The 27,268-nt window shown below is 41.7% G+C and overlaps 1 protein-coding gene across 3 annotated transcripts in view; it reads right to left on the bottom strand.

Moving 5' to 3' along the window:
• INPP5F (inositol polyphosphate-5-phosphatase F) overlaps nucleotides 1-27,268 on the bottom strand; it is a 63,649-nt gene that overhangs the window by 27,741 nt on the left and 8,640 nt on the right. For all 3 annotated transcript variants that reach the window (XM_045854176.1, XM_045854177.1, XM_045854178.1), the window contains exons 2-3: nucleotides 18,466-18,546; nucleotides 5,632-5,768 (exon numbers count right to left, since the gene is read on the bottom strand). In XM_045854176.1, coding sequence (XP_045710132.1) covers nucleotides 5,632-5,768; nucleotides 18,466-18,546 — 218 coding nt within the window. The remainder of the gene's footprint in view (nucleotides 1-5,631; nucleotides 5,769-18,465; nucleotides 18,547-27,268) is intronic.

Below are 27,268 nucleotides of genomic sequence, written 5' to 3'. Positions count from 1 at the left end.
CAATGATTAGAAAACTCCAGTAGAGGATAAGCAAAGAATACAGGACAGGAAATACTTAGGATTTAGGGGTGGAAAATTCAGGTTAGGCTCATAATTAGTTAATATAACAGAAGAATAAAACACTCCAGGTGAGGTTAACTAATGCTTTAAAAATTGGTATCTAAAATTTAATATATCGCAAAATACACATTTGTCTGTGCACCAGGGGCATTATTTGACCGCTATCTGTGCTAAATATTCACTCATGTTAGTTGAGTGTTCTGGTCTAGAAGGTATCGATAGTTTGCTCGACAGAGAATGTTAAAAACTGGACATTTCAACCACTTCCTCTCCTCCTAACCTCACGCCCTAACACAATAAACAAAGACCATACCCTTTGGGTCCCAAGATCACATTCGAAGAAGCAGTAAGCAGAGACTGCAGGAAACATGCAGGCCAACCGGCACAGGCGAGGAAGAGGATGGGGCATGTTAAGAGCAGAGAAGGGCACGGAGGTTCTGAAGTCAACTACCTGGCCAATGTCAAGTGCTTTACATATAATTTCATGTGGCTCAACATCCAAAGCGAATATTCAGAAAGGTACATAGGAATTCTGTTAACTAGATGCAGACAATTTCATGTTTTTAACATATTAGTTTTATTCCTATACCAAGTAGTAGTCTATTATGAGCTTACTTGCAAAATAACTAATGCTTACTTACGAAATAAAATAACTGTTACTAGACACAAAGGATGAAAAAAAGGTATAATGAGAACAAAAGCTAGTTCAAGCTTTAATTATAATTTTTTAAGGAGAAGGAACAGCCCTGTTGTATCAAATTTGGAAATCAATCATTTTATTTGTCAATTATACCTCAATAAAGCTGGAAGAAAAACTGGAAGTGAAGGCTGATAACTGGGCCACGTTTTCAGATGTAATGGAATCATATGGATTCTATGCCTTTTCAAAAATTTGAGCTATCAAAAACTCTATCCACATGGGTTTCACAGCACGATTACAACTTACTGCTCCTCCCTCCCATTAAAGACAAGGGGACAGTTCTGGCTGGTGTGGTTCAGTGGGGTGAGCACCCAAAGGCCACTGGTTTGGTTCGATTCCCAGTCAGAGCAAGTGTCTGCGTTGAGGGCGGGGCCCACAGCTGGGGGTGTGTGAGAGGCAGCCGATTGATGTTTCTCTCATGTACATGTTTTTCTCCCTTCCCCTCTCTCTAGAAATAAAAAATAAAAAGGCAAAGGAACTAAAGATGATGTTGAAAAGATTCATAGTCCTGCTGCCAACACCAAGTAACAACCTGCCTCCCAATAAGCAAAACTAACAAGATCTGAAGTTGATGGGGAAGGACAGAAGAACTCAGTGGACGGACACCGCTTCGGCAATTCTCTCTCCTCCCCTATTTTCTGCTGGGTAATTCTCATCCACTGCAAGTGTACGAATGCCTCTCCCCTCTCCCACCTTCACCTGAAGGCCCTATTTCTTCGTGCTCCTCACTGCCTCCAGCTCCTCTTCTCCCGTTGTCTTCCCATAGCCCGCTCCGCCTAAACTGCGGTCTTCAGTGGGACCAAGGACCTCCACTTGCCTGGACCCTGAAGTGGATTCTTGGTCCTTAGCTTAACCTCTCAATAACTTTGACAGTTCATCACTCCCTCACTCTCTTTGACGCACTGTCTTCACTTGCCCTTCACTGGTCACTTTCTTTATCTGTTTTACTGGTTCCTTTCCAACCTTTTGACTTTTTAATGTCTCAGCAGCCCATGGTTCCGTTGTTAACCCCTTTTCTAATCTGCATTAACTCTCCCAGTGATTTCATCCAGTTGCGTGGATTCAAATACCACCTGTATTTCAACCCCTCTCTCCCAAATGTGTATTTCCAGCCCAGCTCTCTCCAAAAACTCAAACCTTACAACTCCCAGCATCTTTACTTGGATTTCCACCAGGCACCTCAAACTCAACATGTCCCAAACTGGACCCTCATCTTCCCCCCACAGGGGTCACCTCCTACGTGTCTCCTCCCCTTGCTTATTTACTCCACTCCATCCGCACTGGCCTCCCAGCTGTTTCCTCAACGTGTCAGGAATGCTTCCGCCTCTGGGACTTTGTTCTAGCTGTTCTCTTGGCCCAGATATCTTTCCACAATCTCCACCCCCGGGCACTCTCCCCACCATCCTTACTTAACTGTGCCTAACTTTTATTTACCATACCATTTATTACCTTCCAACATATGACGTTACATAATTATTATACTGATGTTCCTTTTCTGATCCCCCACTATAATGTAAGCTCCATAATTGCAGCAATCTTTGTTCTGTTGACTCATATCTCTAGTGTCCCAGCAGCATCGGGTATAAGAGGTTGCAGTAAGTATTTGTTAAATGAATGAATGGGCTCTGGTGCGACAAACCTAAGTGGTAACCTCCAGATTCACACATGGGACATACACTGGTAAGTAGTCCTGGGAAAATCGTCACTCCCCTTCTTGTGTGAACATACCACACACGCACCCACCCTCCCTCGTGTAGAGTCAGTGGGGCAGCACAGAGGCGATTTTAAAAAGATGCTCTCCCCATGAGTCCCCTACTGCTGCCACTCTGCTTATGGCGCAGAGCAACTGTCAGTTAGCAATTTTTAATAGAATGTCAATAATTACCTAGTTATATTAATAACACTTTCTTTAAAAAATCTGAAAACATGTTCCAAACCTAGTTACAGATTACTGCAACCTTAATATTCAAAACAGGGTATTATGTATTCGTAAGACACAGTTGCCCTTAAGAGCATTCAGGCCAGCAAATCTCCCCCTAGAAATGCACCAACGACAATTCTGAAGCTCTAGCTGTTCTCCATAATCTTGTAGCAGCACACCTAGCCCGCACCCACAGGCTCCTCACTCGGGGAAAGATGGGAATCGTTTTCTTCTTCAAGGCTAGTTTCCTGCCATTTGCCCCCTGGGATCAGGACCTCACCCTGTCATTCACCCCCTCTTCTGTTTCCAGCCTCTCTCATCGTTCAAGTTTACCAGAATTTTTTTAAAATCCACTCCTCAACTGTGGAATCACCCGGGTGAATCTGCAGGGTGCAAAGGGGGCCAGAGTCCCAGGAACTGAGAGGTCCGGAGTCTCACTGGGGCAGGTCAGAGGGCAGGCCCAAGGACACTGCTCAGGCAGAGTAAGACAAGGGCATCCTCGGTCTGAAAGGCTAAAACCCTTTTCTCTGTCTAAGAAAGACCCCTCCCTGCCATCTCTGCCTCTGGTCCCCATGCTACCAATCTCTCTGGGTTCTTTCCACATCTGACTTGCTGTTCAGTCTCCTGGGCTGGCATTTCTTTTCATCGCTAGGGAGGACGATGGCTCCCAATGTTCCATCTCTAGCTCTCTTCCTGTTCTTCAAGCTCTGTCTAGAAGATTTCATCCTCATTTTAACTACCTGCATGTTGAATTTCAGGTGTCTAACTCCAATCTTTCGCTCTACACTCAAGACCCTAACACACAACGCTGACACACCAGTCCCTCGAATTCAGCATCTCCAACTGGCCAACATCTGTTTCTCAAATCTTGTTGCTTCTCTGGTCCCACCCATCTCAGACAATGACTGCACCACCCATGGGATCACTTAAGCCAAAAGCCAGCAGTTATCTTCTATCACTCTCCTTCCCAAAGTCTCTCCTATCAAGTCCAGCCACGGAATCCTGATTGCTGTTGCACTAATCTGGATCCTTACCATTTGCCCACACCAGTGTTTCTCAAAGAAGTGCTACTGGCTTAACAGACAGAAGAATTCCTGTGCACAACCACCCACTTGGGGTGGGTGACCTAGCAGCCTCCGTTCCTGAGCTGGGGAGCGCCCCCCAGCACCAGGCTTCAGGCACTGCACTTGGCCTCAGGCCTCCATCCCACACGCAGCCCTTTTACTCCTCGTTACTGGGCAGGGGCCAGATCTCTCCCCGCCACTGCCTGCTTCTGGATCCGGGGCCCAGGAGGCCTCCAGCCTCGGTTCAAACTACTGCTCATGGTCCAGGAAGATACTACTTCTCTCCAGGCCCAGCACTGTCTCCTTGTCTTTCTTTTTCTTTTCTTTTTTTATCTATCCTCTTCCTGGGCTTGCCCAATGCCCAATGATACATGCCCAATGCCCCCAAGTTCCTTCCTTATCAGCAACTCCAAAATCCAAAAAATTCTCAGGTCTGAAAATTTATTTTTTAAGTTTGTTACAATTCATTTACAATATGCCAAAATGTACCCTAAACTGAGATGAGGCTACTGATGTCATCCTTTACCTCCCTTAGTATGAATATTCATATAATTGTTTAAGAAATATTAATGTGTTATATTGTAGAGTAACACCCCAGACTCACAGGGCATATATGAAATACACAGAATAACCTTCTCAATAACCCCCGCCCAGAAAAACTTGAATTCTAAAACAAATATTGCCCCAAAGATTTCAGATAACAATTGTGACCTGCATAGCAAAGTACAAACTCACTTCACCATTTACTCAAGGTCCATCTCTACCTTTTAAAAGTGATTTTTTCTAAAGAGAAATTTAGAATTACTTTGAGCATAAACCTTTTCAATGAATATTTTAGAATCTTCCATACAGTTAGCTCTACAAAAGAAAGTGTAGACAGCTATCTTTTTTAAAAGGTTAAATTAGGTCCTACCACAAAATATGGACAGAGGAAATGACTTCTTGGGATCCTTTGCAGTCCTAAAATGCTTTTGTTTAGACAGAGTTCTTGGGATCACAGCACATCGAGTAGACAGTGGGATCACCTTCCCTTTTCCAGAGGCCCGGCCAATTCTGTGCAGTGTGTGCTTAGGCCCTTATCACAACACTGATGCACAGGATCCCCAAAAGGAAACCACCACTGCCAGCCCCACAGTGCTCCCCAGGTTCTTCTATTATTCCAGCAACTTACATTCCACAATCAAGATTAAGAGCTGATGTGCTTCCTGCTGTTTAAGGAAATAAAAATAAATTATTTTACTTTGAAAGTTGGTATCTGTCTCTGTCCATCTGGAGCTAAAATTTTAAACAGATGTCTAATGGGAAACTAAATATGGAAAATGATGCAGTTATCTATTAAGGCAATGAGATACGGCAAATACGATATGTAGACATGAAACACAAGCCTATAAAACTTTAAAGGATTTTTTTCCCAAAAGAAACAACGTCTAGGTTCTCATTTATTTGGACCTTACCGATTCTTCATATCCTTATATAGATCTTTTTTTTTTTTTATGGCACACTGCTTTGAAAAAGGGTGGCAGCTCCTCAAAAGTTTACACATAGAGTTACCATATGACCCAGCAATTCCACCCCTAGGTATATACCCAAGAGAAAAGAAAAGAAATGCCCACCAAAAATCTGCACCCCGATGCTCACAGCAGCTCCCCACGCTGCCATCACCACCTCACCCAGAGCAGTTTGCCCTCCTGCGCCTCACACACTGGATTTCACAGATTTTGAAACAAAGGTTGCACTACTAAGATGAAGTCTGAAAATCACAGGATTCTTTTAAAGACATTATCCATCTCTAAAATTGTATGATCCTGGTCTCTTAAACCAAATCTTCATAATCACTATTATATTTATATCAAGCTTCCATAAAACTTCCTGAGTTGGTACCTTACCTCGAGCTCCAGATCCTGAGGCTCCATTTCCGAAAGTGAGAGCACAGCAATTTTGGTAACTTTACAGACTTCATGGTCTCCCGGAAGTCTGCCAACCAGTGCTTTCTGCCGAATTAAAATGAGCCACCATGGGAGATCTGAAAGAGAAGAGTCACACAAATGTCTAGTATCTATAAAGTGTTACTGTCCTGGGAAGCGGAAGGTGAATAACCCAACAACAACAAAACATGTGCAGTAGATATAACCCTTTAAAGTACAGCACACAACGAAATATAAAAACGGCCCTTAAACATGTGAAAAGATGTTCAGTCTCACTCATAGTTAGAGAGATCCTGGTCTCACCCACCGGACTGGGGTAAATAAAAAGGATGACAGCACATCCGCTGGCAAGGCTGCCGGCGAACAGTCCCTCTCACACAGAGCCGCTGGCGGGCCTCCACAGACACAACTTTTCTGGAGGGCAGTTTAGTGATACCCAACAATAAAACACACGCAATTACCTTTTAACCTAGAAAATACTCCTCTTGTGAATTTACGCGGAAGATACACAAGAACACACAAGTATATAAACTCAAGCCTATTCATTGCAGCAGTTTGTAATTGCAAAACACTAGAAACAACTCGAATGCCCAGAGGACACAGGCTGAATCAACTAAGGCACATTTACTCAATACAGAACTAGGCAGCTGCGAGAAAGAATTGAAAGCAATTCTCTGGCTGGTAAGGAGTGATTCTTGGGTATATTACAAAATCAAAGTAAAAAAAGGCTATCTAAAGTATGCCACCCTTTACATAAGAAAGAATATAATATAAAATATTCACATATCTGTTCATTTTGGCAAGGTAAAAACAAGAACAAGAGGCAAGGTAAGTCAGAAATTAATGAGATTGATCACCTACAAGGTATAGGCAGAAATGCAATGGGAGAAGGGGGAAATGGGAATAATAAAAGAGAACAGGAAATAACAGTCCCCTGAGTATACCTCTTTGTTAGAACCATGGTGATGTTTCATATCTCCTGAAAAATAAATAGTTCAAATACACCAGAAGGTCAGGGAAACCCAAAACTAAATGCAAATAGTAAACCAACTTAGCTACAAATGGAAATATAACCATACTATAGAGATAGGGAGGAAAAAACTAATCTAAATAACTTTGGAAAAGAGTATTTTATAAGTATAAAGACAAAAACAATTGAACACAATATTGCATTCTTATTTGTGAATTTGTTTTTTGGAAGGGTATGGATTAGCAGTTCCAAAACTACTTTATGTGTATACTAGGACTGAACAAATTAGTAAATATATTGAGGAAAGGAGAAATAAAGGAAGACGGTAAAACAAATGAAATCAATGTTTAAATTTTTAAAACTGATTTGAGAGAGAGAGAGGAAGGGATGGGGGAGGGGAGGGAGAGAGGGAGGGAAAGGAAGAGGGAAAGAGAAACATCAATTTGTTCCACTTATTTATGCATTCATTGGTTGATTCTCGTATGTGCCCTGACCCGGGATCAAACTCACAACCTTGAGTGTTACTGTAGGTAGCAAATGGAAATAAGCGGCCGGAGGGAAAATAAAGGAGGGTCCCTGCCATTACAATCCAACGAAGAACTTAAAACAGGAGGCTGGAAACACAAGGGAGTCATGTCTCAGCAATTAACTCAGCAGTCCTGAGCCTGGTCGGATACAAGTGCCAGGTGCACAGAACATGACCACGGCAGCGATGGTGCAGGAGGAGGGGAGTCCTTGAACTCTGTGCTGGGAAAGGAAGCCTCTGTGGCAACTTTGCTAGACAAAGAGCCTTTACTAACTGAGAAAGAAAGCCTTTGTAGCTGCACATTATTCCCAAGATTTAGAAGCAGGAGAAGGGGAACCTAAAAACTGACAAGTATATAACCCCCGAATCCCAATAGTCGGGTGTACCTAAATTAGCTAAGTACCCACTTGCAGCCTCAGCTCAAGTGTATAGAACAAACTTACTAACAAACTTTATTTCCTCCATACGTGGGGCATTCAGACTAGTCAGGTGCCTGCCTGCAACTTTGCGCTTGTCTTTCATAAATAAACTTGCTATCTCATTTCTACTATATAGGTTTGTGTCTTGCTTGAATTTGTGTCTTGCAATCGAGACAAGAACCAAGGAACACGCTAGGCGGTGGGGGGACCCTGACTCCGTTCTCTCCCGGGGAACATGAGTATCAGGATGATGTTCCAGCCAAATGAGTTACTCAGCCAGGGCAAGAAATCTTTAATAAACATCAGAGAGAAAGAAAAAAATACCCAGAGGCCCAATAGTTATCTTTCCAGTGCAAGCTACTCCTTTTCACATACTATTTTTAATTAAATGAGAAATAGCTGTGAAATACCACACACAGTTTAAGGTCATACATTTGAAAAAATGTGGTTCATAATTCTTTATAAAGTAGGGTGGAAATCTACTCCAAAGTTTCAAGGCTTCTACAGACCATCTCATCATTCATTATCATTACACATTAACCGAGGACCTACCGTGTCCTGGGAAGGCATGAATCAAGGTTACCAAGCACAATAAACCTAACACATAATAAATAAAGCACATAAAACATAATATGCTGTTGAATGTCAGTGCATTTTGTTGGGAAAAAAAAAAGAAATCCTCACTGCAGGTCTCCTTACCTCACAGGAGTAATTTCTGTTTCACACTGAACAGTTCAGCGTGTTGGCGGCCGACCAGACAGGCCAACATCAGGAAGCCCTCTTCCAAGCTAAGCCTTCTTGCAGCAGCTCATTACTTTGGATCCATTTTATATTGACATCATGAGTTGTAATCTTAATAAATTACAGCTATGACAACCATAATGTGCATAATCAAATGTAATAAATGTCCTTCCAATAAACCATCTAGTGATATAATACCAAAACATAAAACTATTAACTTTCAGGCAGAAGTTTTCCCCCACATATAAGCTCGCTTGGAAAATCAAAAGGCATCCCTTCCCCACAAAAACACTGGCATTGCCAATATTGAAATTTGACTGCTCTTTTGAACACTTTCCAGTTTCTCTGTATCTCTTTATAAACATTCACGTTATGACCAAAGGGGAAAATAAAAAGGGAACCTGGGGCTGCTAATGACTCTCATACGTTTACATCGTTTAGCTTGCTCCACACTGCAGACTGCATTCCTGATGACAAAGCACCCCCGCACCTCTCCCAGGTGCACTTCTCCCGCAACGGGAACTGGTGAAGTAGAGAGCCCCTGCTGCTTTCACACTCAAAGCCGACAGTGAGTGGAGGGGCCAGCGCAGAACTTATAATTACATCCAACCGCCAATAAATACTAAACTAGGTGGATACTATACACTCCAAAGTCATTTTTTTTAATTGTTGTTCAAGTACGGTTTTCTGTCTTTTACTCCCACCCCAGTCTACCCCTCCCCACCTCCCTCCCATTTCCACCAGCCCCTTCCCCCTCGCCAGTTTTTGACCATGTGTCCTTTATACTTGTTCCTGTAAACCCTTCCCCTTTCCCCCTGAAATTCCCTCCCCTTTCCCCTCTGGTAACATAATATTCAAATGTAAATATTTAAATTCTTGAAGGGCTTCTGCAGATTGATTATGCCTCAATGAGCCGCAGAGGCACCTGCACTTGCACTGGATATGTCAGAGGATGGAGATGTGTTGGTAAAGAAAAAGGAATTAGGCCCTGGCTGGTGTGGCTCAGTGGATTGAGCGTGGGCTGTGACCAAAGGGTCGCCAATTCAATTCCCAGTCAGGGCACGTGCCTGGGTTGTGGGCCAGGTCCCCAGTGGGGGCCACATGAGAGGCAACCACACACTGATATTTCTCTCCCTCTCTTTCTCCTTCCCTTTCCCTCTCTCTAAAAATAAAGAAATAAAACCTTTTAAAAAAGAAAAAAGCTCTGATTGGCGTAGCTCAGTGGATTGAGCGTGGGCTGTGAACCAAAGGGTCACCGATTCAATTCCCAGCCAGGGTACATACCTGGGTTGCAGGCCATGACCCCCCAGCAACTGCACATTGATGTTTCTCTCTCTCTCTCTCCCTCCCTCCCTTCCCTTGCTGAAAATAAATAAATAAAATCTTTAAAAATATATACATATTTAAAAAAAGAAAAAAAGATTAGGAAAGGAGATCATATTCGGTTCACTTTTCCTTCCTTCTGTGTCAAGCTGACAATAAAAATACTTATGTTTCTAAGAGAAACTAATAAGTGAGATATCTCAAGATAAATTACGTTCCAATTTGAAGGATCATGTTTTTCATCCTTACAAATCTTTAGCAGGAATTTAAATTCAGCCCAACGTGTGCATAAAACCGACTTCACTGCTATCTGCTGCACAAACTATTAACTGGCCCCTTGGTACTTCTACATGAGTATGAGCATGAGTCTGCAACATGGGTTTACGCAAACTGAGCACGAAACTAAATTTCTACTAAAGATATGAATTCATGGTATGTTTAATATAATTTTTGTTTTATATTCAAAGCCATTTCTATTTTTTTAAACCACATCAAGGGAAATGTGGGATTTTTTTTTCCTTAATGGAAATAGAGTACTATCCATCTCAGACTATATTTCAGGGAATATTATAACAATTAAGTAGAATTATAAGTACTACAATACAACCACTCCAGTGCTGTTATTTTCACTGTCAGGTGCATGGTAGCTAAAAGTGCATCATATTGGGCATCTAATCCTCTCAGTGATTCAAGACTTAATTATTATTTTGTTATCTTCCAAACACAGTAGCTACTCAACAGTTCTTCACTGGCTGCTCTGCAGCTCAGGAAGGTTTCCTAAGTCTGGGTTTACGGCAAACTGACCATAACTCACAGGGAGAGCGTCCAGGACAAGAGGCACTTTTAATAGGCTCCATTTGAAATTACCACACAGTGACACCAGAAGCACATTCAGCCTAGCCTATGACACTTAGGATGGATTTGAATCCCTAACAATGAACTGCTATAAAATTAAATAATCTTATACTCCATAAAAAGATAAAATCTTTTATATCAATAATAGTCTTAGAAAACTAGAAAAGTCTAACTTTTAAAGTATCCTTGGGCAAAATGAACTTTTATATAAAAGTACATTTTCTGGGCCCTGGCTGGCGTAGCTCAGTGGATTGAGCGCGGGCTGGGAACCAAAGTGTCCCAGGTTCGATTCCCAGCCAGGGTACATGCCTGGGTTGCAGGCCATAATCCCCAGCAACCGCACATTGATGTTTCTCTCTCTCTCTCTCTCTATCTCCCTCCCTTCCCTCTCTAAAAATAAATAAATAAAATCTTAAAAAAAAACAATATTTAAAAAAAGATACTTTTTAAAAGTACATTTTCTAGATAACTACAGCTTATCCTTTTAAAGTGCTAAGATGTTTTCTTATATGTTTATTGAAAACATTAATAAAGTACTTACCTCTCTACCTATTAAGTATAATTAAGTATACTAAGTATATTTGGGGTTTTTATTCATGATGCAGGTTTACAGTCATGAAGGTAAGTCACTGCTTTGAAAGGTGACACACCTTTCAAGGCCGGAGGCAACCGGCCCCTCCTAAAAGGATCCAAGCCCACAAGTTGTAACAAACCCGATCACTGAGTCAATTAAATGAATCAACCTTCATTTTTGGCTCTGAATGGCTGATACTGGCCATTTCTAAGTAAGTGAGAACTTACTATATTTACCAAGAATTTCCTTTCTTAAACACAACTAGACCTGATAATAATTTAATTGCAATCACATCAAAATGCTAAATAAGATTAAAAGTTTAAAAAATACATAAAGGAGGAAATAAATATAGAAAGCACCTTTACAGGGGGCCCATACATGTACTCTCACCATAACAACTTCTGCCGAAGCTGAAAACTTCTACTACCACTGCCACAGGAATCACTGAGGAGAACAACTGGGGTTTAAGAACAAGTGGGTTTACGACTAGAAAATGGAATCCAAGTGGAACAGCCGAAGAGTCTAGCTCAAGTTGGCTTGTCTCTAAAGTGTCTCTCTGCCTGAAAATATAAAATCTGCCAGTCACAAATATGCTCAGAAATAAGAAGCGTGCTTGTCTGACGATGCTTAGGAGAGCCCAGCATTGTGGGTCACATTCAGGTATCTGGTTCAAGCACTGCTCCTGCCAAGGAGGTGGGACCATCTGCACTACGGAGCTCAGGTTAGGGACAAGAGAATGGCAGAAGCATCTGCAGCATAAAGTGACAGAACAGGCTGGGGGGGGGGCAGAGAGAAGGCAGAGTCCATTTAGCATACAGGTGCTGAGGACAGTACATGGAAGAGAAGGGAAGCAAAGAAGAGCAATGAGAAGATGCCAAAAAAGGAAGGAACCTCTCACACCACTTTCCTGCCCAAAACCATTAATAGAATAGGTCCACTAAACTACAATTAAACGATCGTTTAAGGGTTAACCAGGTACCTTGTCACCAATGAAAATCTTACCTCCAAACCAAACATGAACGACAAAATGAATATGAAGTGACTATAACTGAATTTCATTTTTTGTTTTATCTTTTTTCTTTGTTTCTTTTTTTTAAATTATATTTTAAGTCATTCCTTTTTTGGTAGACATGTTATGTCACAAATAATGCTTATTTCTTTAGAATACTTCCCTCAAGGTAACTTTAGTACATTAAAAAAAATCACCAAGCAGTTACCAAAAGATAGATATATTTAATTATTTTAACTACGATAAAATAAAAAATAATGACAACAAGCTACAATAAAGGCTATTTTCTGGCTTAAATGTTTTTAATAGATTCATATACCATATGTCATAATGACTTCATGTACCATAAAATTCACCCTCTAGAAGGACATATGCAACGATTTAGTAGATTTAGAACTGTGCAACCATCGTCATGATCCCTACGAATTTTCAATAATGTGAGCTGTCAGTAGACAATAAAACAATCTATTGCTCTCCCAAAGCAATTGTACACAGACAATGAAACTCGTATTTAAATAGAAGCAATATGTAAACTGTAACTGAACAACAATTAAAAAAAGAAAGAAAAAGGAAGCCCTATGTAACGGCATGACCCAAGGACCACAGCTCCAGCACAGGCTGAGCGCTCTGAAGGGCCCCGCCAGGCCCCCCTGCCCGTTTCTCCAGTGCCCTTGAGGAGTGGGGTGTTCTAATGGCTTTTAGGAAAGTATAAAGCAATGTTAGTGACACTCCATCCATTCATCACTGAAATATATAAAATATTTCATGTCCTTAGTGTCATAGCAAGAAAGTCCCCACAGACAGCAGCGGACTAAAAATATACACTTAAAACTCTAAGCATAATACATTTCACTATTTTAATGATTGAGACATCTTCACCACTTCAAAAGTGGAGAAACGGCAGATGGCGAGTACTATTTTAATGAAGGAGAGCTATTTGAGTGAACTGTGTGGCTGTTCAATACTACGTGTAGTGATTCCCTTCATTTCTAAACCAAGAGCCTCTATTGCCAAATTAATCAAGATTCCTGACAATTTCTTCTTCAAACCATTTCTGAACATATCATGGGATATATACTTTTGCTTTTTTATATCCAGATATTTCTTACCCCAACAGAGCTTATCCTTGTCTCCATCCGAGACGAATGTCTCAATGTGATTGAGACATTGAGATGAGATGAATGTCTCAATGTCTCAATGAAAGATGTCTGGGGAAGAGGCCTTCTACACCGAAGACAGGTTAGCAGTCTTAAATAGGCATCTTCTAGGCACCAGAGTTAACAGAACATTGTTTTGGCAGAGCTCTCAGAAAGCAAGGGCAATCCTCAGCAAAGAATGCTGCACCAAATAATACTTGAAATTCTTTCACCAAACATTTTTTAAAAGGGCACGCAGATTATGAAATACGACCTTCAGAAATGCTACTAACATTTTACTACTAAAAATATTACTTTGTATAATCTCCACCATGTAGTCTTTTAGTGACCTTAAAATCACTATAGTTTCAGCAAATATTAACATTACTGGAAAAAACAGTACAAGTTTAAAATTTCTTCAAAACTGTACAGCCAGAACTCAAGTTGCTCTAACAAACAGACTAGCTGACACCTCCAAGTTACCTTCAAAACTGAGGAAAACAACTTTAGCCCACATCCACTGACTGCTTACGGTCATCGGGACCATGCTGAGCACTCTATGTGAGTTTTATGAAATCTTACACCAACTGCAGCAAGGGGGTGTTATCATCTTTGTCTCGGAGTCAGCAACAGAGGCTTCGGTGCAGCAGTAACCTGGCCCAAGGCAACTAACTGCGTGGTCTGCGGGCTTTAGAGTTCCCGGCCACCTCCCCCTCTTCTTCCCTCAAGGCGCACACCCTCCTCTCTCTCTCCTAAGTTCCAAGGCCCTTCTTGTGCTCCTGTAACTCATTTCCTGAGCCCACGCAGCCAGGCTGGCTCACTTCTTCTACCTCTTTGACTTTCTAAATAAAATTTTGCTTGTATTTGAAGAAAGAAAAAAAGAAAGGTCTTTAAAGAGGTCATAAGTTTAAATGAGATCATTAGGGTGGACCCTAATCCAGTATGACTGGTGTGCTTTTACAAGGAAAGCTGGACACAGACACAGAGGGAGGGAGAAGATAATGTAATGTGACGACGCAGGGAGAGGACGGCCATCTACAAGCCCAGGACAGGCCTCAGGAGAAACCAACCCTGATGACGCCTTGATCTCAGACTTCAACCCCCAGAATCCTGGGAAAATAAATGTCTGTTGTTCAAGCGACCCAGCCTGCAGAACTTTGCTGCGGTAGTCTGAGCAAACTAACACAGTTCCCAAGTCACGCCTGCTTACACACCCAGAGCTCCGAGTTCAGTGACAGTCACAAAGAGCAGCGGGGCTCACCCACGCCGTTTTAAGGCTGTCGATGACATCTGTTCAAATAAACTTATGTTCCCATCTCATCAGGCAAGAACAAAAATTGTGCATTAATATGTAGAGAGTAAGTAGGAGGGTGAAAAAGTTTGGGTGCATATGTTTCTGCCCCTCATCCTCTACCCTCAGAAGGTAAGATGCTCCCGTGGGAAATATGTCTGCAGTGACTCCCTCAGCCCAATGCGAAACAGGGGCACACCACCCATGGGCCAGGCTGATGGTGTGGCCACAGCAAGCAACCTACTGGGGTGCGGGGAAGGGAGGAGGCATCCCAGGACAGAGAAGGAAGAAAGAGAAGGCAAGAAGAATAAGACGAATGCTCAAAAATCGCGGAGTCGGGGGTGGCATGACACACACAGGGTGGGGCTGCAATTGTGTCTGTGGGTGAAGAGCAGCACAGTTTTCCTGTGTTTCTTCCCCACTGCCTTTGCGAACAGCCAAACCTTAAAGTGATGTGACAAGGGAGAAGAAAGGGCAGAGATGAGGAAAGCGGAAAACTGCAACACTTTCCAGTTCACTCCATCCCCCACCTCTCCCTCTTGTATAGGATACTCCCAAAGTATCCTATACAACGAATACCCCTACTGCCTACCAACCTCTTGGTTTTTGTTTCTCCCCCAAAGAACGGCAAGCGGAGCAAGAAGGGGAAGTACACGTAAGTGGGGCTGACCACAGGAGACGACCATACCTCACCACCTAATGACCGCGCTTTCACAGCACCATAAACTCAGTAACCAGTAACATATTTGCACACTGCTTGTAGGGGACAATTTTGGGGTTGTCTGCCAAGTCCAGGCCTTGCTGCTCTAACCGCCCCTCCGGCCAGAGGAGCGCCTCTCTCGAAAACATCTGAACTTTGTGACCAGGGAAGGCCCTCGGCCCAGTGGGCCGAAAGGACTCTCTGTCCTAGGGGCTGAACTAGACTCCTGCTCAGTCCTTGATAGCTCATCAGTCTCCACTGACTGTAGGGTGTTGGTTGGTTTAAGGGCTAGGGTTGGTTTGAGTACCATATAGGGGCAAAAGTTCTGTCCTACATACACAGAAACAGGAAGCCAAAAGGAGAGAAGAAGAAAGGAAAGGTATATGGAGAAGTGGTGGTCAGAAACCATGTGCATCCAGAAAAAGTAACCTCGGATCCTACACAATGTCCACTTCTTGGTTTTGGTTCCTTAGGTTCCTTATAAAATTTGGTTGCTTTTTATTTTGTTTTGTTTTGCATAAGCTGACAGATTTATGTTTGCAACCAAAAGAGTCTTGATAAAATAGTGATTTATAATTTATCAAGCACCTTCAAGTATACTATCTCAATGGAGACTGATAATACTTTAGGGAAAAAAGAGGGCAGTTATTTTTACTCGTGTTTTACCGCTTACAAGGGAGAAGGTCAGGGACATTGTGGCCCCAATGAACCAGCTGTCCCTTGTGATGTCCCCCTCCCACAGTGACTCTGGGCTCGGCTATACGACTTCCTTTGGCCAACGGGATATTAGCAAACTTAGTGATACAAGCAGATGTCTGATTAACCCTTGCACATTGGGACTTGTCTTTTGGAGAAGACCACCCTGAAAGGAGAGGTGTCCGGGAGAGAGAACACCCACGAGAGATGAGAGAACACGGAAGGAGATGCCACGTGAAGGAACACCAAGACACCTGGGCTCACGGCTGCCACAGTAAGGACCCCAGCCAACAGCACCCAAGAGCAGAAGAGCCTCTGGGTCAATCCACAGACTCATGAGCTACTGGCAAACTGGTGTTTTAATGCACTAACTTTTGGGGTGGCTTGTTACACAATAGATAGATTAAAAGGATGTTAAGTAACTTCCCTTATATCTCAAAGCTTATAAATAAAGCTTGAATCCAGGTCTTTTGATTGATTTCAGTGATTTATTCACTGCTCCAAGATGTGACTCAAATTGAAGAAAAATAACTCAAAAGTTTCATACACTTCATTTAAACAATAGAAAATGAATGTTAGTTCAGAACACTCAGCTGTGAAATTATCTTGTCAGCATATAAATGAATTAAAAATATATGTATGTAAATGTGGACAGGTAGGGGAGTTAACTAAAATACTTATCATGGTTACGCAATGTCTAAATACTTTTCTCCACTGTATTGAAAGAATTTTAAAACTATCAAAGGTAGAATACACAACAATGCTTGTAGCAGAATGATTTATAATAGCAAAAAAACAAAAACAAAAACAAAAACCCCAAACAAACAAAAGGAGGAGGAAGTAGAGGAGGAGAAAGGAAAGGAAAAAAAGGAAAGGAAAGGAAAGGAAAGGAAAGGAAAGGAAAGGAAAGGAAAGGAAAGGGAAAGGATGCTATTACCCAGTGATTGGAAGAAGGATGATATATTCATACAATATTGTAAAGAAGGAACTAAAGTTTCATACATCAACATGGATAAGTCTAAAAAAATATAAAGTTGAGTAGAGGATAAAAGTGAAAAAAACACTAACAGCTTCATATCGCTATAAAAAATCCCCAAAATACAATCCTTAGCAACGCATTGTTTAGGGATACATATATAATACAGGCAATAATGAAGATCAAGGGAGTAAACACAGAGGCTAAAGCAGCAGGCTCTTGGGAAGGGAAGGAAGCAGGGTATGCTTGAGAAAGGCACAGCGTGGGCTCCAAAGATACTGCTCACGTTTCATTTCCTAAGCTGGGTGGTAGAGATGTGTTTGTTTTACAATAACCTGTGCCATATATCTGTGATAAACAGCTTTTGTATCTAAAATATATTTCATAATGGAAGCAGATTTTCAAAAACAACCAAAAAAAATGTAACAAAGGAAAATTAGGTTGTCTCCAGCAATATGTGCTTTATAATACCCAGAAATCAGCCTAGCTCCTAAATGCTAAATAATTCCATTTTACAATAAAAAGGAGCACACCTTTTACTCCCAAATACCCAGCAATAATGGTAAAGCCTCCAATAGCTCATAGCTTGTATTAAAATTGATACCAAAAGAAAAAATAGATATTTAAATTTAATGCTTAAATGATTTCATTTAGTCTTTTCCAAAATTTTTTGGGACCCACCCATAAAACATCTATTTTTCTCAGGAACAAAACTACCTTTAAACCCAGGACACAGATATGCCTGTCCTTCAAAGAGAGGGCCTTGTCCGGGGAGCCCACCGCGGCCCACAGGCCGCATGCAGCCCAGGATGGCTATGCAACCCAACACAAAATCATAAATTTACTTAAAACTTTATGAGATTTTTTTTGTTTTCATTAGTATTTGTGTATTTAATAGGTAACCCAAGACAACTCTTCTTCTTCCAGTGTGGCCCAGAGACACCAAAAGGTTGGACACACCTGGACCTTCCATCAATTTGCCTGACCAGAGAGGACTCCTGGAAAGGACCACATTCCATACTAAGAGACCCATACCCTTTCCTGCCCAGAGTTGACTGTATCAGGAATGGACAGCTGACCCAAAGCCATCAGCCATGGTCTGCCACCTGCCTACCTCTCCAGCCTTATTCCCACTATCCTCTCCCTTCAAATCAGTGCATTTGGGATATCCTTCCATCAGAGTACCTGCCACCATTATCAAATAATTATATGTTCATTTCAGTGATTATTCACTAACGTCTGTCTTCTCTCCCACGGTGTAAGATCCATGAGAGTGAGGATGGGTCAGTTTTCGCTCACTACTGTGTTCTACCAACTAGCACAATTCCTGACACGTGGTAGGCATTTGATTTTTTTTTTTGTAAAAAGGAAGAAAGGATTGTAATATTACGCCTCCTTTTCTCTAAAGTTTCATTTTTATTTCATGAAACTCATATGGAAATATGCCCACTTTGGGGAGACCCATAATTAAGACAAAAGAATCAAAGCTGTAACAGAATCGACATGGATCCTCAAAGAACAAAATGTCATAGAATGCCACATTAAATTTGACAAGTTTAAGGAGGTGATGGAAACATACCTGAGTGAAGCTGAATTTTCCCAATAACACCTTCTACCAAACCCAAACAAATGGGATTCCAGGCAAGAAGTAGATCAGTAGCTAAAATAAAAGAAGAAACAGACATGAGAAAACATTCATCAGAAAACAAATGAAAACGGCGTATTAAAAAATGACCAACGTCCAAAAGGAGCAGTTATGAACACCCAGAACTGAATACATTACTAGCAAGCAACTTTTGAAAAAGCATTAAACCCAAGGCCTAAATAAGGCTTCTGTCGTAAGGACAGCTATGGGGGGAAAACTGACATTCTGAAACTCTGCTCAGTTGGAGGCAGTACTCTGGCGCCCTGCAGTGGAGGAAAGAGGCCGGTGCACTACAGAACAGCAGAGGGAGCAGTCATCGCAGTCCCACAGCCCTAGCCAGTCCCAACCCCAAAGACCGGGCCTGCAAAGCTGTCATCAAGATGCCCACTGGATCACAGTCTGGGAAGCACCCTTTCCCAAAGAAACTCACACCAAGCAAAGGAATCCAGAAAGCCAGTGCTCCTTTATGGGACGTCTAGGGCAAAAAATAATAGGAACTGCTTCCATTTATTGAGTGCCTACTGTGTACCAGGCACCCCAATCAGGGTTCCTCACCTCAGCCACAGAACAGACAGTGATTCGGGTGACTGTTTTCTCAGTTCTCCCAAGAATGGCCAATGACTGGTGCCCCTCAAGTACTTGCCAGGAATCAGGCACTATCTCAGGCTAAGGAGATATAAAAATAAAGAAGCAAACAGTCCAGAACAGAAGACCAATGGATATAGTGGAGATTTGAATCAGCAAGACTGGAAAAAGTAAAAGTAAACAATCGTGGAGGGACTTGAATGAGACTAACGAGCCCACACTCCCTGGAGACCAAGGCAGGCAGAGAATGACATGTAGAACAAGATGGCAGCCAGCAATGAGCTGATGGCATTGAAAAGAGGTGGAGACTGACAGTAGGAAAAGGAGCTAGAAGGTTATTGCAAAAGTCTCGGCTAGAGAGAACATAGAGCTATTCTAGCTTGGGGAGTGGGGTGGGCAGTAAGTAGATGAAGAATGCAGAAAAGATGAACACAAAACAGCTCAAAGGAAGTTGTATAAAGGGCAGAAAGAGAGTAAATGAAAGGTGACACCGAAACACTGAGTCTCCCCCCAGTGGGAGAGGGTGAAGGCATGGACTAGAAGAGTAACAGGGCACAGGAGGGGCAGGGTGCGCAGTAGCAGGGAGAAAAGGTCGGGGAGAACCTCCTAACTCAAGACCTTTTTGCATCTCTGGCATTTTGAACCACGTGAATACATCAGCCACTCAAAATAAATAAATAAATAAAATTTCAGCTTAAAAAAACTAGAGAAAACAAAAACAATCGCCAAGTTTGTGGAATAAAGACTAAAAATAATAGTCACTGATAGTCTTTGAGGTTCAGAAAGAGAACCAGTTAAACCCATTAAGATTAATTCACAGTGGGATGATCAAGGAGAAATGTCCAGATGTAAGAACCAGAGATATTAAAGGAAAAAAAGAAAAACAAAGACAGAAGATAATGACATTAGAAGCACAGGTGTAAAAGTTAACCTTTGAAAAGAAGGGTACCACTTTTTTCTAAGTCACTTTTTTTAAGCAGACATGAGAGGCTAAATATAGAAATGGGGAAGAGAAGCAGAGGAACGGATTGGATGGCCTTGACTCAGTAAAAATAGGAGTCAAAGGCAGCTTTGCTTTAGCGGGGGGAGGACAGGGAAGAACAGAGGGACAGCAGAGGTCTGGTGTGGTGAAGGGCATCCCGAAAGTCAATTTGTCAGTGTTCTACGTGTATTTCAAAAGCATATATATTTTTCACTTAGAGTTTTCTAGGGAAAAAAATAAATAAATAAAAACTGCATCACGTAAGGGTAAACACGTCATGAAACCTTTGTTTCTGGTACTACACATTTGTTCGCCAGGCCATGTTTATAAAAGTCTTTCTTACTACGGACCTCAAACATCTGAACACACTCTTTAACTTCAGGGCTAGGGCTCATTATACCAACTTTGTTGATTATTTTGTTCAAATCCTTTATGTATTTGCTAACTTTTTTTTTACTGTTTAACCTAATACGTTTTGGCAATGGGTTTATTTTTTTAATCTCATGCTTTGTGTTTTTTCCATTTTTCCTTCTTAATTTTTGCTTTATATTTTTGAGACTATGTTGTTAGGCATATCTAAATCAGGGCTATAATATCTTCCTGGTAAACTGCTCTGTTTATCAGGATGTAATAACTGCCTTTATTTCAAATAACATTTATTTGCCCCCAAAAGTCTAGCTTGCCTACCACTAATATTGTGAAGGAAATACATTAGGCATAAACAGGGATAAATATGAACATTGCTAATCCAATTGTATTACTTCTCCTACTCCCCACAGCTTTAGAAAGGAAGTCCAAATTCCTTGGAAAGGCTTGGAAAGCCCTGCGTGGGCTGGTCCCATCCACCCTCCTCCTGCCTGCCCACCCCCTGCATCCTGGTCTTCCTTCAGTCATCCAGAAGTATGCACAGGCTGGCCCCGGAATGCTGCTCCCCACCCACTTCTGCCTGCTCTTCATTCCTGACTCAGGGCAAGGGTCACTGGTGTTCCCTGACACATTCCCTCCTCCACCCGCCCAGCAGACTGGATCAGGATCTCCTTTGTGACTCCCCTGAACCTTGCTGGTATTTCCAGCATAGCACCTTGTTTTGGTTTAATGCACCTAATTACTGACTTTCCTGTCTCCCTGAATGAGCAGGAAGCTCATCAAGAGCAGGAAGCTCATCAAGACCTAGTCTCATTTAGCTTTATGTCCCTAGTGCATGACACAGCAGGCTCCAAAAAGCTGGGCGAACAAATGAATGTATGATACAGAATGGAGAGGCAAGTGGAAGTCAGATAATTTGCTGCGAATCACATCAGGAGGGTTTACTACTTAGAGCGGAACGGTAAGGGCAAAGTCATCTGGTCATCTCAGAAAAAGACATCAGGGCTGGCAGAGGTGAAGCGGCTGTCCAATACTACACAGTGTGTCAAAATAAAAACACCATTTCCCAGTCTCAGACCAGGGCTCCCTCTAACACACGTCTAACACCACAAGTGCCCCTCACAAATGTTCCCAGGTGTAATGCTCTCATTTTGTTTTTGTATGGGAGTTTCAGCTCACCACCATCAGCCCAGCTGCACAAGCAGGACCTGGGCGACATCCACAATGCTTTTCTTTTTTTTCCCTTTTATTTTTATTTTTTTATTCTTGTTTATTCTATTACAGCTGTGCCAATTTCCCCCCTTTGCCCTCCTCCGCCCAGCAAAATGCTTTCCTTATTCACAAGTCCTATTGGTTTTAACCCCTCAATAGCTGATGAATGAGTCACTTCTCTCCATCCCACTGCCACTGTCCCTGCCCAGGGTAGAGGCCGCCTCCATCGGCATCATTAAAAAGCTCTCGTCAGCCCCTTCTTGTCTAGAGGGCTGCTTAACACACCACAGGCACTCAAATATGAACTGAATGTAATGAGGACTCCAGATAGTCCGGTTCTGCGGGACCCCAAGGTGAAGGCAGGGGGCTGCAGGAACGAAGCTGAAGAACTACACAGGGACTAACTCAAGAGGCCAACAGATGGTGCGTTCAGGGGCTATTTCCTCCAGACACGGCAGACTTGCATTTGAGATTGAACATCAGGGCCCGTGTAGAGGACCGACAGGAGAGGGCAGGCCCAAAGCCAGAGATCCAGATAAGCGCGTGTACAAGGGCAGCCTGGAGCTGACTCCGGAATGGGAAGCCTGACACGAGTCTCGAGGTGCAGGCACAACCGTGTGCACAGCCCGAGCGCGGCGCCCCAGGGAAAGAGTCCTGGCTCTGCTACAGGCTCTGAAGCCCTCTGCACTTCTGTTTCCTCTTTTGTAAGTGGGAATTTCATCTAACCTATAGGGTTTTTATTAAGATTAAATGAGAGAATTATATGAAAGTGCCCAGCACAATGTCTGGGGCATAAATGTTCAATAGCTCTTAGCTCAAGTTGGGAAATGTATATGCATTTAAAATTCCAGGTTCCTACCACTCAGTAAATCTCTTCGTTGATTTTTATTTCAAGGATCTATACACATGGCTTTAAAAAAAAAAACAACCTTCAGTGTTTTTGACTTATTAAATCTTATGGTAAGACCATAATTCCTGAAAACCTCCTCAGAGTAATAAACGTTTTATGAAAATCTCAATATCTAGATATGCCCCTAAAATTGTTTCCTCATAATATGAAATGGAGATCTGCATCTCTGATGCAGCTCAAAACTAAACATCCAGTCTCAGCCCCAGCGACCCAGTTCAGACCCAAATGGCAAATCAAGCATGACTGCCAGCTTCCTCCTCTCCTTTAAATCCCCCACGGTGGGGGGAGAGGGGCTGGTGAGAGAGAGAGAAAGAGAGAGAGAAAATAACTAGAAGAAGTAGAGGCTAAATAGAGGTAAAATTATGCTTGGGGAAAAAGACATAGCCATTGGTAGATTTTAGTTATGTGTGTGAAAATAATAAGTACTGGGTTTTAAGTCTTGAGAAACCATAGAAGAGTATAAATAGAAAGGTAACTTTCAATCAGCAACAGAAAAGCTCTGGCAAAAATTCAAGAGTATCCAGTGGAAGACAGGAAAAGGTAACAGGAAAAAAATACAGAAGAAAAAGTCCAATAAATGGAAAACAAGAATAAAAGGTAGAAATAACTCCTAATGTATTAAATACAAAGGTTCAACTAACCAACTGAAAGTCTCAACTATTAAGTCTCAACTTACCGGTTTATTTTATTGTATGCCTATTCTGTTTACCACTGTATACCTGTGGCCTAGCAGGCATTCATTCAACAGTCATCAAGCCAAATGAATAAATAAATGAGTACAAGTATTCACAAAGGAGCCAAACAAAAATTGGATTTCTCCTACCAATTGCTCATTTTCACTGACTTTTGATAGGACTAACATTTTAAATTGTTATCATTTTTAAAGGAAGCCCTAAAACACAGTCTTTGCTATACAAGCACTTTTGATAAAAGCATTTATCTTTCAAAAAAATGTAATCAACAATGAGCATGTGATTTCTCACAATGAAAAGACTTACCCAGAAATTCAGAGAAACAAATCTCTAGCTTGTGCCCATGGCTCCTCACACCGATACGGAGACAAGAGACAGAGACAAGGCAATAAAGAAAGCCCTGAGACAGGCGATGGACCTGGCGCAAGCAAAGAGGCTCAACACGTCTTTTTGAACCGCTGTGACTGCTGCCCTGCACAGCGCCCGGCACACAATAGACACACACTTCAAAATGTGTGCGTGTGTTTTAATCTGCTACTCTTCATTAAGGAAACAGAAAAAGTTGGCACTAGCAGTCAGTCTAGAGGAGATGTATAAGTGATATTCGTCTAAGCATATGTCTTAGATACACTCAGTAACAGACACTCTTCACCAGTGTTAACGGTCACTCTGGAGGCAGAAGGCACGGGAGTGGCAAGGAAAAGGCCGGTGGGCTCAGGCTTTCCACAAAGCACAGCCATGTAAGTCATCCGCCCCAACAAGCATATTGCTTTCTAACCTTCCCTTCAAAAAGTTTATTCCCATGTAGCATACAAATTCAAAAGAGAAACGTTTGAAGTTTGCAAATAGGTTTTGAAATTTGGCATTATCGAAGTTATCTAGTAAAAGTAGATATTGCTTATAAATGACAAAAGTATAGCATTTTACAAATAATGCCAATTTTTAATTGATGAAATAATTACAGCAACATACGCCGAAAGATATAAGTATTTTGTCATAAGCTCAATTATCTGACCCAGTAGGTCAACATTTCCAGATTCATTAGGCAGTTCATGGCTTCTATTTTCACATGCCCTCCTCTTCCTGGTACACAGAAAGTGATTAAATACTGTGTGCCTGCAGAGAGCATGAGTCATTCATTCCAAGAGCCCAGCGTGACGACACTCCCTCGGCCCAAGAACAACCGTGGGTTTTTCACTGCTGCTGAACTTTATGGGCAGTTTCACTTGCCTAAAAAAAAGTGGGGGTGGTGGTGCCAGGGTACACATAAATAATCAGACCCAAGTCTCATTTCCTGCTAAAGACAATGGATATTATTGGTCTGAAAAGACAATCACTAAAGTCCAAGAGATGAGGAAAAGGGTTCTAAAATGAGGAACTGAAAGTTCCAATTGTTAGCTCATCTATGCTTCAGCTCTTGGAATTTAATTGGTCAGGGTAAACAGATGAAAGAATATTTGGATTTAGGAGCCATCTTAAAAATGCAAAATTTGATACACGGTTTTTTTTGAACACTCTAATGGTGATGATTTTCTGGCATTCAGCAAGTTAAAGAGCTAATCCAATTTGGAAATGCTGGCAGCTGGTGATTTCCCAGTGTGAACACCAACTCGCTGGCTGCTCATTCCGGCTGCTCCCGATTATCATCTGGGGGGGTTATAAAATACTGATGCCTAGGCCCCACCCCTCAGAGAGTCTGACTCAGTGGGTTAGGGTGGGGCCCTGACGCAGGTATTTTGTAAAGCTCCTCCAGGTGATTCTCCTGGGCAGCCAAGTTGGGAATTACAGCAGTCTCCCCTTATTGGGGGGGGGGGGGGGGACAGTGGGCGCCTGAAACCGAGGATAGTACAGAACCTTATATTTAATTTTTTTCTATACATACACACCTATGATAAAGTTTAATTTACAAATCTGGAAATTTCATGGATAAAAGATTCATTCTTATCATAGATCTTAGCAACTTTAGCATACGATTTTTTTCATTCCTTGTTAAGTAGAGAATTTTCATCTTTTCACTTAAAGGAAGCAATGTATGGCTTCTCTGGCATATCTGAGTTGCCAGCATCACTGCTCCTGCACTCTGTGGCCATTACTGAGTAAAATAAGGGTTACCTGAACACAAGCACTACAGGACCTCGGCAGTCTGTCTGATAAACTAAGTGACTAATGGGCAGGGACAGTATGAAATTTCATCACACTACTCAGAACAGCACACGATTTAAAACTCATAATTATTTTTGGAATTTTCTATTTAATATTTTCAGACCTCAGTTGACTGAGAATAACTAAAACTGAGGAAAGGGAAACCTCAGATAAGGGGAACTACTGTACTAGCCTAAATGATTATAAGTTAATGGGTGGAATGTGCATGAGTAAATTTAGTTTTATCCTATCGGTTTGCTTCAAAGATGATACCTGTGGCATGTACAACTTTAAACTCTTTCATGTAATAAAGTACTATAAATTGCATAAAGATCTCATAATATAGTAAGCTGGCATAAAAGCTGGTCTAGCCCTGGCTGATGTGGCTCAGTAGATTGAGTGCCGGCCTGTGAACCAGAGGGTGGCCAGTTCAGTTCCCAGGCAGGGCACATGCCTGGGTTTCGAGCCATGTCTCCAGTAGGGGGCACTCGAGAGGCAACCACAATTGACATTTCTTTCTCTGCCCCTTCCCCTCTCTAAAAAAAATTAATAAATAAAATCTTTTAAAAAATAAATAAATAAAAGTAAGATCTTTTAAAAAAGAATATCTAGACTTCTCTATTAAAAGAGGCATCTGATTACAGTGCAGCAAAGGGGTCACAAAGTTTTGATCATGATCATGAAGGATATTAGAAACTGATTTTTAAACTCTACACCAAAAGTTGTTCTCTATCTGAAGCATAAAATCCTAATAGTGACATTTCAAGAAAGATCTAGCACAACTCAAAAAAAAAAAAAAAAACACCAGGAGATAACTAAAGAAAGAGACGTTCATGAAAGATCAAATAATGTCATTAGGTCCTGGGAAAACCTAATGGATACATATAAAATTATGAGAAGTGTGGAGATTATAGTACATTCGGAATAAAAATGCAGGGGACACATGTTTAAAAGACATGGTTTGAGAATAAGTGAAAGTACAGCTTGAGTCACAACTTTCCAAATGCACTACCTAAAGAGGCTGAAAATATAACCAGTTCAAACAAGGATTAGATGAATCTTTGAATAATAAATTCATAGCGCATCACCCAAGAAACACAGCAATGTGTTGAAATACGTCTCTCACATTCTGCTCTCCCAAAAATTATCCTTTGATATAACTTTCAGAAATAGGATTCTGAGAGCCAAGTGAGGGCACAACTGAGCTAACAGTTGGTATTTTCCTTCCCTCATTTTAAAGCTCTTAAACTGAGATACAGAAAATTAGCACTTCCATCATTAAATAACTGCAACTTTTATTCCAGCTGGTGCTTAAATAATTTCCTAGCTTTCCCTGAAAACTTTGTTCAAAACTGACCGACTCTCTTCCATCTAGGATTGTTTGCATAGTCCTTGTGCCACGGTAAGTCCTCACCGACAACAAGTTTGCCTTCAAACCCACCCTCCAGTCAAACGAAGAACTGCTACCGGGTCAGGCAAAGACCACCAAGACTGGAAGCCCCGCACTGCTTCAGTCTGGCCCGTTAGGCACGATTCGCCCTCAGATTCTTTTGTTTTCTTTTGCTGTTTTGAGTACCCACTTAGAATGAAGGCGTTGAACATAAAAAGAGTTATTTCTGGCAAGACAAAAAAAAAAGCCCGTAAAAGGCCACAAGTGCGGAGAGCCTGTTTCTTCCACGGCTTTCCACTCAGAGAGAGAAACGATCCGACGACTTACAGCTGGAAGAAACTTCACAGAATAAAATTAAAGAGCACCTTTCTTCCCATGTTCTTTATTAGGAAAAAAAGAGATTTTTACCATCTTGGGAGAAAAAACCAAAACACTGAGACCTCAAACTTCAAGGCCCA

Source organism: Phyllostomus hastatus, unplaced genomic scaffold (assembly GCF_019186645.2).
Source record: "Phyllostomus hastatus isolate PE091 unplaced genomic scaffold, TTU_PhHast_1.1 phas_scaffold_1066, whole genome shotgun sequence".
In the NCBI taxonomy this organism is placed as follows: Eukaryota; Metazoa; Chordata; class Mammalia; order Chiroptera; family Phyllostomidae; genus Phyllostomus; species Phyllostomus hastatus.
The sequence above is the reverse complement of the archived record's forward strand: the minus strand, read 5'-3'. Positions and strand labels throughout refer to the sequence as shown.